This window comes from Anser cygnoides, chromosome 15 (genome assembly GCF_040182565.1).
Source record: "Anser cygnoides isolate HZ-2024a breed goose chromosome 15, Taihu_goose_T2T_genome, whole genome shotgun sequence".
NCBI classification, from domain to species: domain Eukaryota; kingdom Metazoa; phylum Chordata; class Aves; order Anseriformes; family Anatidae; genus Anser; species Anser cygnoides.
The window spans coordinates 13430304-13444796 of record NC_089887.1 but is presented as its reverse complement, the minus strand read 5'-3'; the positions used below and the strand labels follow the sequence as shown (position 1 = coordinate 13444796).

The 14493-nt window shown below is 44.2% G+C and overlaps 1 protein-coding gene across 4 annotated transcripts in view; it reads left to right on the top strand.

The window, feature by feature from the left end:
• The window catches only part of SEC14L5 (SEC14 like lipid binding 5), a 39757-nt gene that overhangs the window by 16417 nt on the left and 8847 nt on the right, over window positions 1–14493 (top strand). For all 4 annotated transcript variants that reach the window (XM_048063816.2, XM_066977337.1, XM_048063804.2 and 1 more), the window contains 8 exons: window positions 2757–2906; window positions 3022–3153; window positions 4956–5084; window positions 5755–5974; window positions 7740–7852; window positions 12535–12724; window positions 13372–13460; window positions 14008–14078. In XM_048063816.2, coding sequence (XP_047919773.2) covers window positions 2757–2906; window positions 3022–3153; window positions 4956–5084; window positions 5755–5974; window positions 7740–7852; window positions 12535–12724; window positions 13372–13460; window positions 14008–14078 — 1094 coding nt within the window. The remainder of the gene's footprint in view (window positions 1–2756; window positions 2907–3021; window positions 3154–4955; window positions 5085–5754; window positions 5975–7739; window positions 7853–12534; window positions 12725–13371; window positions 13461–14007; window positions 14079–14493) is intronic.

Below are 14493 nucleotides of genomic sequence, written 5' to 3'. Positions count from 1 at the left end.
TGGCCTCATCTTTGAAACAGAACCAGAGGTGCCTGGATTCAAAGGTGTTGTTTGGAGCTTCCAATTTGCCATAATGGTCTTTCAGTGGCAAGGAGGCACTCGTAGCCCTGTATTCTCGGTGAAACTGCTACAGTGAGGTCTTTGGAGGTTATCCATGCTTGGTTTGCTGTCCTAGTGGGAAAACATCTCTTGGTTCTCTGCAGACTCCTTCCCACGTGTCTGTGGCACAGCCACAGCCCTGAAAGAGGGGAGGAAGAGAAGCTGAGATCACCATACTTGAGCCTTTCTTCCAATCCAGCTGCTTTGCGTTTCTAAAATTTGTGAGAAATCTGGAGTATCTGGGGCAAGGAAACCTTGGCCAGCCTTACTACTGACCTGCAGGAATGGGTGGTGCTGGCCCAGCCTTTGTTTCTTAGGGTTATTGCCGCACCACCCCGTGGCACCCGTGTGCCCGCAGCCGCCAGCTGAGGTGGAGAGGAGCTGGGCTGCGGATGGAGGTGGTAGGCCCTGCGGACAGGAAGAGGGCTCTCCTGGGTAGCCAGACAGTCCTGAACCCTTCCCACGTCAGCTCCTGGTGCTCGAGGTGTTTTCTAGCCTCTGCACTAGCTGCTGTTCCCAAAATTATGGGGTTAACTGGGGCCGCGTCCTCATAGGCTGAGGTTTTCAGCAACGCTTCTTTAAGGGCACGCGTAAGGAGGTTTCAGTTCCAGTCACTGAAAACGAGTTGCCAAATGTTCTGGTATCCCAGTGGCCTACAAAAGCGTTTACAGCTTTCACTGTATGAATATTGAGACTCTAGTGATGAAAAATGGGTCGTCTGGGCGGCATGAAGAGACTCTCACTTTGCATGCTAGAAAAGATTAACAAGGGAAAAGAGGGTAAAGACTCTGACCTTGAGACAGCAAGTGTGTGGAGGATGGGGAGTTGGGAGAGGGCATGCAGAAGTACAAGTAGGAAGTATTAATTTGGCCTGAGCAGATCAATGTGCTGGTGACTGCGGGCACTGGGGAGCAGGTGATAAGGGGTGCGCCTTTCTGACCCATGAGGGAAGGGCAGAACACCAGGAGCAGATAGCTGGAAGCATCCTTTGGCAGGGCCCGGCATCCATCTTGTCCATCTGAATTTCCATCATAACCAGTTAAGCTCCTTAGAGCACAGGGTTTGCTTTCATTGTATGGAGCCAGTTGGACTGGTGTTGGAAACAGTCACTTGCTATGGGAAGTTTTATATTCACCTAAAGAGCTTTCATCCTTCTGGAGATCAGAAGGGAAAAGCACTGGTGGAGGTCTCACAGATGCGGGGAAAGATCTTTGGCAGATATGGCGAAGGAAGCAGAACGTTACTTGGTGTATTAGAGAGGATGTTTTAAATACATATGTACTTTGTTTATGGCCAGAACTTCAGCTAGTATTTTGCTTGTACTTTTATCATGATCGGGTAATCTGAAATAACTTCTGTTCTGTTCAGAGATCTAGGATCAGAAGACGTGGAATGTGTCCTTAAGTGCCTGAGCTATTTTAAGAGCAGGTATTATTCCCAGCACCAGGGTACATGAATGCATACTGGGGCAATCAGCCTTTCAGAGTGCTGTGGTAATAGAGAATGCAGCCACCCCAGAGTGTGCCCATTGTGTTCTCTGTGTGCTGACAACTGAGCCAACCTCAATTATTATCACATTAATGCTTTTTTCGTGTATGGTAGATAAAAATATAAATACTCATGAGAAAATTACATGCTGTATAACACAGTTGCATCTTACACAAGGTGGGAAGATGGCAGCAGTTCATAGAAGTTATTCCATCGTCTGTGGAATGATCAAAGATCTTAGGACCAAAACGATGCAGCTCTGTTGATAATGCCATGGAAAGAGACCACAGGTTCTCCTCCAGTCACAGCTGTAGCTGAATCCTGGGCTTCCTGTACAGCTTCTACCAGTATTGCTTGAATCCTACATTTAGGATAGCAGCTCAATAGGCAAGGCATTTTTCCTAAATCAAAGGAAAATGTTCCATCCTGCAAAAATCTTGCCGTGTAAGGAGATTCCCAAGCAGAGTGAAGTTGGGAAAGAGGAGGAACAATAGGTAACATTTATGCCAGTTAACTTCATTTGCCTCAAGTGCGATAGAAAAATGGATTTTTTGCTAGAGCTGTTAAAGAACCTTTGGATAAAAGGTTTCAGATGGATGTGAGTCAATTAAATCAAGGAGGGTTTCAGAACCAGGAACAGAATTACTTTGGAAATGGATAGATGAAGGCAACTGAGTAGCCCATAATTGGTGTTCTTACCCTTGGTAGTTTGGAGCTGCTAGAACCATTAAACAAAACACGTCACATTTTTAGGGCACAGGAGTATTAAATATTTTAAATAGCTTCTTCATACAGGCAATATATCTGACTTGAATTTTGTCATCTCTGGGTCTTTAACTAGCAGAAATCAGCATAGTTGGCCTTGCTTATGACAGCTGAAGATTTGGTTCCTAATGTTCAAGTTAGGATTCCCTTCCCACTACCTTTTAACAACAGGCTTTTATTTCCACTTCATTTGTGAAAGAAATGTTAAGATGTGCTTAGCTGGATGACTGACACAAGTGGGTGCCAGCTTTGTTTATACGTGTTTTGATTTAACTTCCCTCCCTTTTTCTCAGGGAAGAAAGCCGTCTGTTTGTTGGACTCTTACTGCAAGGGAATTAAGTAATTCAGAGAGAGTTAAAGTTTATCTGGCCAGGAGATGAAACTTGCACGGTTTTCACTTCCAGGCATATGAAAAGCGCTTTCCTACATGTCCAGAGATTCCAGTCTTCCTAGGGAGTGAAATCCTGCATGAATCCAGGAGTGACGATGGAGCTATACATATCATTGAACGGAGCTGCAAACTGAATGTGGATGCTCCCAGGCTGCTAAAGAAGGCAAGTTAAACATAAGGGGTGGAGATGTTGTTAGCTGGCTCAGATCATTACTGATTCCTAAGGCTGCCCTTTCTCTCCATTTTTTAAAATATATTTGGTTCTTCATCCTTCTCAGATTGCAGGCGTGGAGTATGTTTTCTTCATACAGAAGAACACCGTGAACTGGAAAGAGCGGACTCTCCGCATTGAAGCCCACAATGAGACTTTTGCCAACCGTGTTGTCGTCCTTGAGACGTGCAGCTACTCAGTAAGTGCCTTTTTTCTGTTTGCCTGTGAAGAAAGTGTTAAAAGTCATGTGCTAAGGTACAGGGTGAAGTTGTTTGAGTGAATTTGAACACTGGACTGTAACACTACAGTTAGATACTGGAAGGCTGCTGGGTTTTAGAGAGCTTCTTCCAGTGCTTTTGTGGGGCTTGAGAAACTTCATAAAATTGACTGACTCTGTGGTTGGAGTGTTAAGCTCTAGAGTGAGAGTAGAAAAGATGGCTGGTGCTTCAGAATTGACAGTGTTCCCTGAGTTTTTCGGCTTGAAATTCAGTTTGCTAAAAGCATCTGGAGCTTGGGCATATATTTAGATCTGGATGTTTAGGAGGAAACCTAAATTGCCAGAGAAGTCTGGTAATTAACTTTTTGCCAGCAAGTAAGTCAAAGTTTTAGCATCTCATCGTGATCTTCGTGCTCTAAATTTTTGGGTAAATGTCTTGAGCCTTATTTGTGGCCTGGGATGTCTTGCTTTATGGCTGTATCTTCAGCAACAGTGTGTCATTTCATCCTAATTGTGCTATTAGGGATCAGTCACCATTAAATAGCTTCACCTGTTTCTGGAAGCAATCAGATAGTGGTTTTTGTTCCCTAAACAAAAGGCCAGATCCTGTTACTTACCTGCCCTTTTGGCAACTGGGTAACAGCTCAGCTTCTTGGGAGTAAGCAAAACTTGAAAGTAGCTTGTATTTCAAGCAAGACAAATAATTTAAAAGTTATTCCCATTTTGGATGGAGGGGAAGGTCCTGAGCCAGAGATCAGTTGGTGGCCACGTGGGGTTTCCCAAAAATGACAGGAAATCAAACTTCCATCATTATGAAAGGCGCTGACAGTTCTGAAACACTGCCAGGTCAACTCAGGAATTGCTCAGACACTGTCACACTTGCTGATTTTGGCTGTGTTGCCTCCGGCTTGAGTCCCTCGGAAGGAAACGTTAACAGCTGGGCTTTGAGGGGAGTGCTTTCCTGGAACAGAGCAGGAGCTAGCTGTCTGCATCCTCAAGATGGTTCTCTGCTCTATTTTTACCAGTTCCCTTTTCCCTGCCAGAATGCACCGGAAGCAGGTTTATTCTCATCTTTCCTTTTCTGTAATGCTCTCTGAAGCAACTTGTAGAAATTTGATCCTTCTCTTGCAGCTGCTTAGTATTTTTCTCTGGAGGATTTGTCCTTTATAGAGCTCACTGTATATTTGTGAGTGGACTGGATTATTTTTTTTGTGCCAGTTTGTGAACAGCAGCATCTACAGAGAATAGAGTCCCCTCAGAAAAGGGTTAAGTTTAGAAGAGGAAGAGGTTTTGTAGGTTGTAACCATATGTAGGGTAACCCAGGGGAAGGTGGACATTGAACTGACAGTGGGAAAACTCCCAGGTCTGCCATGCATGTTTTGGGGAGGAATACTGACTTTCAGTGGCTGAGTTCCCTGTCCAAAAGCAGAAAATATAAATATTTATACATATATATAAATATATTTAGCTGTTTTAGTAGAGCTTCTGCTAGTAATGTTACTGTTCAGGTGTGCTGGTTTTTAAGCTTGTTTTCCTTGTGCGGGTGAAGACCACTTCTCTAACCACAAAAGTTCACATGTCCAGTTCATGACCCGTTTCTGTTATGCTGGAAGAATTAGTCTGACTGTTAAATGTGGGTGTGTCAGTGCCTTGTAGGAAGCTTCTTCTGCCCCCTCCCTCCGTAGCTCTGGAGATTAAACAGCTTATTCATTACCGGAGCAAGGGCCCTGCCATAATGTGAGGTACCTGCTGCCACCCAACCCTGTGTATGTCTTTGGGCTTAGGTTCACCCTGAGAATGAGGAATGGACTTGCTTTGAACAGTCTGCATCTCTCGACATCAAGTCATTTTTTGGCTTTGAAAGCACAGTGGAAAAAATTGCCATGAAACAGTACACTTCAAACATCAAGCGGGTAAGATGGGCTTCCTTTTGTGCTATTAGAAAAAAAAATCAAACGCCTGCTCTGTGTGCCTCAGTTTTCTTTTCTGTAAAATAGGCCTGCTGTAGTTTTATATCCTCGCTTATGTCTCAGAAATTGCTCAGTAGAACAAACAAAGAAAAAAACAGTGTGTGGTGAGCAAAAACAATCTGTTCACTGAAATGTTTCTGTGCAGGAGAAGGAGCAGGCTGTGCCAGAGGAGGATTGCAGTGGATGCTGTGGTGCCAGGCTCCTCAGACACTGAGGACACTGTTCTCATGCAGGAAGAGAAAGTTCTGGGTAGAAGTCAGCACCCTGCCTCTCCAGTGTCTTGTGGGAGAGGCACTTTCTTCTGGTGGCTGTTTCCCCTGGGCTGCAGAGGGGCAGTGTGGCTGGCTGATAGGTAGTAGGAAAACAGGATAAAAATGTCATAAAGGTGGTTGCATCCACAGCATTGCAATGCGCCTGGCCATTGCTGTAATTCACTGCTTGTACAGTGCTTTCGTGCTGAAATTTCTCCAACAGGTTCATGCAGGTGGGAGGAGATGACTCTTTCCATTCTGTTTAACAGCATTAGTCATCTATACTGAGGAAGACCCTGCTGCACCTTGCTGGTTTGGAGGAGATGGGGCGTTTTCCCTAATGTGAGCTTTTCCCCTTTCAGGGCAAGGAAGTGATTGAACATTACCTGAAGGAGCTGATCTCTCAAGGGGTCACATTCATCCCTCGCTGGACACCTCCTGCTGTGTGCGGACAGGCGGCTGAGCAAGCACCAGCAGTTGGACACGATGCTGATGCTGTGCCCGTCGAGGCTGGGGCTCGGGAAACTACCAAAGAGCAAACTGGCAGCTCCTGCCCTCCAGCAGAGGCTGTCAGCCCCGATGGTATGCAGTGTCCAGGCAGTAGCAGCTGCTGGCGATCTAAATGCCTCGAGCATCACTGACTAATGAGTTTATTTTTATTTTCTTGGCATGAGACTTTTCTTCTCGGTTGCTGGTGGGGAGGAGAGAAAGTTATTTCCTTTCTTCAAGAAAATAACAAACAATTGAGTTGTTTTTTTTCCCCCTCCCAGACTGAAAAGCCAAGAAAAACTATATAGGCAGTATGGGTATTTTCTGAGTTCAGAAAAAAAATCAGTTTGGTCTGATCTTGAAAACACTTTGTACTTTAAACTGGAGAAACTTAAAGATATTGTGAGTACAGTGTAAGTGAATTTATAGTTAAATACTTTGGCTGTTTCAAAATGAATGTTTTACAGGGTTGGTTTGGTTGTTTTTCTCCCCATATTAATCCAAGACAAATGCATGGAATGATATTGCGTAACGCATTTCTCACCCAAAATGTCTGAATCAAACTTTATCGCCAGATCAACACACAAAAAGATATCTTCTAGACTAAAGAAGGTTCTTCTCTGACAGAAAAAGGAGAGGCCTTTTGATTTAGATTGGTGATATTGGAAATAGTTATTTCTCAGAAGCAGACGGCACTTCTTTAGCTGAAGGTAACTCAGGGAAAAAGCTTGGCATTTGGAACCTTCCGGGGCTCTAGTCTCACTGGGCCTTCTCTTGTGACTTCTCTCTATTGGAATTCATCCGTAAACAGGATACAAATCCATAGGGAAGCTGAGTACAAGAAATGCTTCTGTGCTTTGAGATTAAAGTTAATCTAAGAGTGGCAGATCCTGTCTAGCAGAAGAGGAGCGTAGCTCTATTTCTGCTTTAATCACTTCACGAACTTGAATATACTTCCCTGGGTCTGCTCCTCAGCTTGCTAGCTCTGTGGATTCTGTGGGGGTGTAGCACTTACCAAGTATAATTTCTGTATTATCAGTCAGAAGCAGCGTATCCTGTGGGTGTCCAGTCCTTTTTCTGCACTTAATGGTATCTGCCGAAAAAAGAACAAAACCAAAAAATCCTGCATGAGGCAGAGCTAGCTCAGAGGTCCTCCTCCCAGCCCTTCTCATGTGCTTGCATGCCTCCAACACATCCACTGGCCTGTGCTGCTCCCTTTTGGGTGCCATGTTGTCCTTCCTGGCATCTGCACATACAAGCCTTGGACAGCACATCTGTGGCTATCTCTGAATGTTAGCAGGCTCAAAGCCCTTGTCCTTTGTCTCTCTGAGCTGGAGGAACCTTGAGCTGCTGGTACGCACGGGGCATCCTCGTGCCAAAAACCATCCTTGCTGTTGGAAATGTTAATATTATTCTCCCTTTCCCTCTGGTGTCCATAAGCAGAATAACATTTCAATTTTCAGATAGCTGCCTTTTAGCCTCTTGTCGTTGAAATTGTGAGTGAGATCTTTAGGACATGAGGAGATTTAAGTACCCAGGCCTTGGAGTGTTTAATGAGATGAGTGCCAGAGCTCACAATATTTCTTTAAAAGCTCCTGCTGGAGTAGTCAGGGTTGAATGAAATCAGTGTTCTGAGAGACAAGTGGAGCGATCTGGCTTTGATTCCTCACATGCTGTCTGTGTCCGTATGCCCTAATCACCATGAGACTCGCTTGCTTGCTTCCCTCAGGCAGCTAAAATGAGGGCATTCGTGCTTTTCCGGTGCAAGTCATAAGCAACCTGATGTGTAGAAATAACTGCCTATCTCCTTTCTGGCTATGCCAAGTCTCCTCTGAATTGCTCTTTTTTCTTTCTCCAGCTGACAAATTGGATGCTGATTACATTGAGCGATATCTGGGCCAGCTGACTCCAATGCAAGAGAGTTGCTTGATCCGTCTTCGTCAGTGGCTTCAAGAAACGCACAAAGGCAAGGTGGGTGGATAGTGCAGAGAGCACACCTTTGGAAGCCTGAATGCAGTTGTTCTTATAGCTTGTTTTGCCTTCAAGGCCTACAGTAAAACTCAGGGTCATGGATAATCCGTGTGTTGAGACTTGACTGTTTTGGCAAGGTTGGGTAAAAGGCCAGGGGTGGAGAACAGCCTGTGTGATCTCGCGGCAGGATCCAGCCACATCATGAACTACAGCTGCAGTGCTGTCAGTACTGGAAAGGCTGCACTGTGGTATCAGAGCACAGTGGCACAGCCGTGTATCTAGAGTAGGCATTGATCAGGGCTTGGTTGTCCAGACCGACCGGTGTGGGTGCATTGCATTTCCCAGGCCCTGCAGGGTGGGGTGGGAGATGTGGCTAGCTGCGCTGATCGTGCAGCCCCTCTCCCTTCGTCTTCAGATGCTGATCAGTGAGGCAGTCGGTAACACCTAGCTCTGTTACTGCCTCAGTAGTGTGCTCTGCGTGTTGTATCAGGCAGGTTGTATCAGCTTGTACAGCCTGGGGCTGAATTCTTCTGAGCAGAATTCGTTCTGATCTTGTTTTAATCTCCTTTATCAAAATGTACGATTTCAAAACCACACGGAATTCAGGACGCAGAGACCATCTCACCTTGTGGTGTGAGGTATGTTGTGTAAGCCTCTAAAACAGAGGAGCTGAGGTCACTGGATTGAGGTGTGTACAGCTAGAGTTGGCCAGCTAGTATAGGTGAAAACGTGTTTTTCCCGGAAAAAAGCAGCATGACTACTGTAGGCTAGATGCATCTCTGCTGCTGCTGTGATGTTCAGCAACTGCTTGGGCTCCTCTCAATCAATGGGGAGTCCCTGTATTGGGCAAGACAATAAGGGGCATGTGGCTGAGAAAAGAAAAGACCTGGAGCAGCTTAAATGTCTTTGGAGGGGTGTAACCACAGATTTACTGATGCAGAGAGATCAGGTGGTAAGGGAGAAAGGACCAAGAATAGCAACAGACAGAGTAATTGGGTGGGCAGAGTAGATAATGAGCCTATAGAAAAAGGGGAAAAGAGGAGAAAGATAGTTGGAGCAAGTGATCCCCCTTGAAAATGGAGTACAGCTAGATGAGATTTCAGTAGTAATAGCTTCCTGGCCTAGAGGATAACTACTCAGTCAGTCACACAGAATGGCTTAGGTGCCACTCTGCATTCATGGGCTTCGGAAGACTTTATTTTTTTTTTAATTGTCCTTTCCAAGAGAAGCAATTGTTTACAAGGAGCTTTGCCAGCCCTTTCTGAATGCTTTGCTGTGTCTTTCTCAAAGCAGAGAGAGCGTATCTCATCTGAGTATGGGGAATTTAAGCATGATTTTAAGGCCCTGTTATCTTTTGAAAAGACTCCTGCCTATCACCCATGTAGAAAATTAGGAAAAAAAAAAAAAAGTTGTTACTGAATCCAGTGTGCCACAAAGTCCCTTTGTGTGAGCGTGCTTATGGGTTTTGTTGGTACCTGTGAATGGAAAAACAGTTTAACCAAAAGACAGCAGACTGAAGAGAAGAACAGTTGAGGTAGGGTGTGAAAGTCTCTGACAGTCTCCAGGGACTAGCAATGCTGTTCAGTCTGTGAGAGCTGATACATTCAGAACACCAAGCACCCGTCAAATCTGTGTAAGGCCACTGGTATATGCCAACATCAACAGCAGGTTGTATAACTTGGGCCATGTCCAGGAGAGTGGTGGTTGCTATCATCAGACAAAGACTATGGGAATGAATGTATAGATATGTATGCGTATATATACACACACACAGTGGAACAAAGGACCCCTTGGAGGACTGCAACAAGCAGACACAAAACAAAGGGCAGGGATCCCCAGGCATAGCTGTGCTCTGAAATATAGGACACGTTTTTTCAGGTCTACAGTGACCTGTCTAGTAAAACAGCATGGACTTCTGTGTGATTGGTAGGAGATATCTCAGCTATTGGGTATCCAGCTGAAAATGAGCCGTAGATGGGAGCAAGACTGTGAGACTTTATCCATGCCTGTGATCTAAAAGGGTCTCGGTTTCAAATGGACGAAGCATGTTCTAAATGTTTGCCTGTTCTGTGGGTGTTTTTTTCCCCTCTTAGAGGCTGGGGAATGGAAGCTGGAAAAGGTAAAGCGACAGCATGTGAGTAAAGTGAAACAATAGCCTCTTGGGGTGCTTGGAGCACCGTGAGCTGCACAAGCTCTTGTTCCTCCTGACAGCTGCTTGTTGAGCTAGGTACCTCGGCAAGGTACAGCTGATTGCTGAGTGCTCTTTGTGACAGCCGGCAGCTGCCTGTACCCTTTGTGTAGGTTTTGTGAGCTCTGTTCCCCACAAGGTCTTGAACAAGTGGGAAGGATGCTGCTGGCTATTTATACTTAAATCCCCTTCCTGCTCACCTGTGTGCTTTTCTTAAATCACAGGTTGCCTGTCAGAATAATACAGAATCAGGAGCTCGTCCCACACCACTTGCATTTTCTCTGGAGAGGCTGTTATCATGCTGTAACATCCTGGTTTTTTAATTCGGAGCAGAGATGTCCTTAGTGCTCTACCAAAAAATCTATTTGTAGATATCCTGTTTCTTGGAACCTGTCTATTCTTATTTTTGTCCTCTTCTGTCTTTCTATTTCACTATCCGGATCCTTGTTCCTTCCAATAATCAGATTTATCATTGCTCTAAAAAAAAATCTGAGTATTTGAAGACAGTCTTCAAATGGTGTTAAAAGTGCAGTTACTTAAAGCTATTAATGAATAGCTTTGCACTATATAGATCAGTATGTGCAAATTTGCTAGTAAGTAGAACAACAGGCTGAAATTAAAACTTTGTTTTCTTGCAGGTTGGTGTTGCTGCTTTGGTTGGACAAAGATAATTAAGAGACTAATTCTATCATGAGTAGACTAAGTCCCCTCAGAGATCCCTACCTCTGGTCCATAAGTGCTGAATTTGCCTCTTACCTGTAGTTATGTGCAGTCCAGGTTTGAAAACCATTGAAAGTAAGAAACCTGTGTAACAGCCAACCCTTCTCCCTCCTCTTACAGGATATGCAGGACTGTTACAAAAGGGTTTTTGTCTGTTGTCTTTTGAGTAATGGCTTTCTCTGAACAGCAGAAATGCTAATGTCAATTATCCAAGGAAAATTCTGCTGTCTTTAGTTTTACTATGATGCAGAAAATTTGGGGGATGTTCTTCTAAATACATCTGAGATCCTATTTGGAAAAGCTGCTCTTTTCCTCTAAATGACATACAAATGCAGTTTTGCAAAGTGTTTGAAATAGAGCATTGTGTTGAACAGCATTAATCATAGAATCATTCAAATTGGAAAAGACCGCTTAAGACTGCCTAGTGCAACCTCTGACCTAGTACTGACAAGTCCACCGCTGAGCTCCCGTCTCCTCTTCAGGTGCTTCTAGGCTTGGCTCTAGGCTGCCTGAGCTCTACCCACCTTTGTACGGAATCAATTCATAGTAACCCTTGCAGCTTCATATCAGCCTTTGAAACACTGCTGGCAGCTTTGCTTTCTTCTTTGCTCTCTGTTTTCATGAGCCTGTCAGTGAACAAACAAAAGAGCTTTGACTCCTGAACGCACGCTTTTTTGTGTTACAGCAGGGCTCAGATGGCTGGCATTGTGCTAAGCACAGTACAGACGCTCCGGAGACTATTCTAGCCCTACAGAACTTAAATTTTTAATGGAAACTTGATGTAGCAAATGAGGCCAGACACTTTTGGGGGAGTTGGGGTGAAGGGACTGAGAAGAGGAATCAACAGTACATGCAACTAGAATCCAGCTGTTTTGACACCTGACAAGCTTTTAGTCCCATTTGCCAATTTTCTGAGATCCATTAGTTATTGTTATACTACCTACTACCTAGTGTTACTGCCTGGTTTTCTTTTGGTTTTCAGCTAAGGGAAAAAGATAGGGGATTTGGAAGGAGGTTGGAATAATCCCTTCTACAGCTGTGGTTTGGGAAGGGTTTTGTGCCTGTGGTGCTAGAATTACTGACCAAATGTGTTGGGATGAGTAACTGAGCGGGGGTGTACTGTGACTTTGGGTGATTTGTTTCTTTTGGTAAGAGTTAGTGCAATGGGATGGGGTGAGCCTGTGGAAGGACTCGAAAGCTTTTTTTGTTCAAACAACACCAGCAGCAAAGCAGAGGAGAGGCCTGAAATGTGGTGCTAGTGGGTGATCGCTAGGAGACTGTACAGTGGTGACCCACCTCCAAACAGCACGTGCTTAACTTGGTTATTGTGTTACCTACAAATGCTTTTCATCCTTTGCTAATTTGCCCCACAGGAAGGTAAGCTTGTAGCTGTATTACTTTCATTCAGTGTTTTGTTTGTCCTTGTGGACAGGTAGCTCAGGGAAACTTTAGCCAGCCCAGAGTTTGCTTGGGCTTCTGGCCATCAGCTCGCTTAGTGCAGGGGATTCTCACAGGCTGTGTGTGTGCATGTGCAATGCTCTGATAAATTAATAAGCCCATCTCTCTCAAAGGGACATGAATTCTATGATTCTACGAATTAGTCACTGCTTTCATGCTCCTATCACTATCTGCTGCACTGAGTTGGATTCGGGAGGGAGAAGGAAAGTATGTTTGATCTGTATCTTAAAACTGGTGCATGCTCTGCAGGCTTCTCTGCAGGCTTCATAGAGCAGTGGTACAAGTCCTGATCCTTACAATTTCTCTTTTCTCTCAGATCCCCAAAGATGAACATATCCTTCGATTTCTACGGGCTCGTGACTTCAACATTGACAAAGCTCGAGAAATGCTCTGTCAGTCGCTGTCTTGGAGAAAGCAATACCAGGTGGATTACATCCTACAGTCCTGGAGGCCCCCAGCCCTCCTAGATGAATACTACACCGGAGGATGGCATTATCAAGACAGAGGTTAGAAGCTACCACTTACACTGATTCTACAGTGTAGCTTGCATTATAAGACCTTATAAGTAGCCTGTCTGTTTTTGGAGAAGATTGTATTGATGCTTTAAACATTAATAAAGGAGTTCTAACATCTGTAAATAGCCATTCGCTATTGTTGTAGTTACCTTATTTTCTCTGCACAAATCAGGCAGACTAGAACCAGTGCAAAGCAGCATCTCCTTGATAGGATGGCCTTTGGATGTGATTTTTATCCTGTTCAAATATTTAATGTGGCATTTGTGAAAGGTACTAGAGTGACAGTCTGGGAGACTACAGTACATGGCTCTGTCTGCAGTAGAAGCTTCTCCTCCTGTGCTTGATGTGAGGGCAGATTCTAGCTCTAGACAGTCTGACTGTGTTGCTCTTTGCCTCACTAAATTAAGAATACCAAAGACCAAACAGTGTCTTATCACTCGGGACACTCTCTGCCTAGTCAATGGTCCTAGCAGCCCATTAAACAGTTTCTCTCGCAGGCACGTGACACATCCCTGCTCACAACAGGCATGTTAGGATAATCACTTGCATACCGCTTTTCTGCATGCACTGAAGAACTTTACATCTCTGGGCATTTCAAGTTCAGTTATTGTTTTTAAACCCTTACGTTTGTTTTGAAGATGGACGACCGCTTTACATCCTTCGTCTTGGCCAGATGGACACAAAGGGTTTGGTGAAAGCCCTGGGAGAAGAATCACTGTTGCGACATGTAAGATCTACATTAATTTCTCACTTGAGGAACTGTATTTCCCTTGGGGTCTCTAGAAGTCTTGCTGTAGTGCAGCAGCTATCTACCTGCTTGACAGACGTGATCACTGTGTTCTGTGGCTGACAAACCAAAGTTATACCTTTGGCTTAGTGTCTTTGGCATGGCCTAGCTTCTCCGTCTTCCTGCAGAGACAGACATGAAGTTTTTGTAATCATACAAATGGGCCAGAAGGATGTTCTCTGATAATTTGCAGTTCCACAGTAAGCTTTCCATGGCCATTTTCCATGCAGCTCAGTTAATAACATTTGATCTTGAGGCTCTTATACTTCACAGTAGATTTTCAACATCTCTACCTTGTACGTCCAGCATAACTTTTCAGTAGAGAAGCTTTTCTTTTTCTTCCAAACACAGAGACTTCCTGTTTTGCACACTGTAAGTTCTCAAACTGGTATATTTCTGGGCTGTGTATTTTTAAAGGTTTTTGGGTTTCTCCTGGTTCCTCAGTCACACTAAGGCTAATCCCAGTCTATCCTGTCTTTAATTTCAGGTTTTGTCAATTAATGAGGAAGGACAAAAGAGGTGTGAGGAAAACACCAACCTATTTGGCCGCCCCATCACGTTAGTATAGTCAGTTTTCTTGTATCCTTACTGAGTTGGAATGAACGTAGTGAGGATAATGTTATGTGAAGGTTTTAGATGATGTTCTTAGATTTAAACTGCAGAGAGCAGTGTTGTGCGTGTCTTACAGGCTGGTCTTGTTTGGGCTTTGGGGTATCTTGTATAGCAGACTTAAATGCAGATAAATTCTACAGCTTCATATGAAAACAAGTATTGCTCCTTCCTTGTTTTTTTTTTTTCTGTCCCCCTTCAGATGAAGTTAACTTTGCTATTGTAGTGCTTTTAATCCAGAACCTTAAAATATACTTTTTAATATTTATTTTTTTTTAGCAATGTGTCTCTATACCTTCACTCTCTTCCTCACTGATAGCTTTTACTCTTACCTTCAGGGTTGAACGTCTGTTTTATCTTTTTT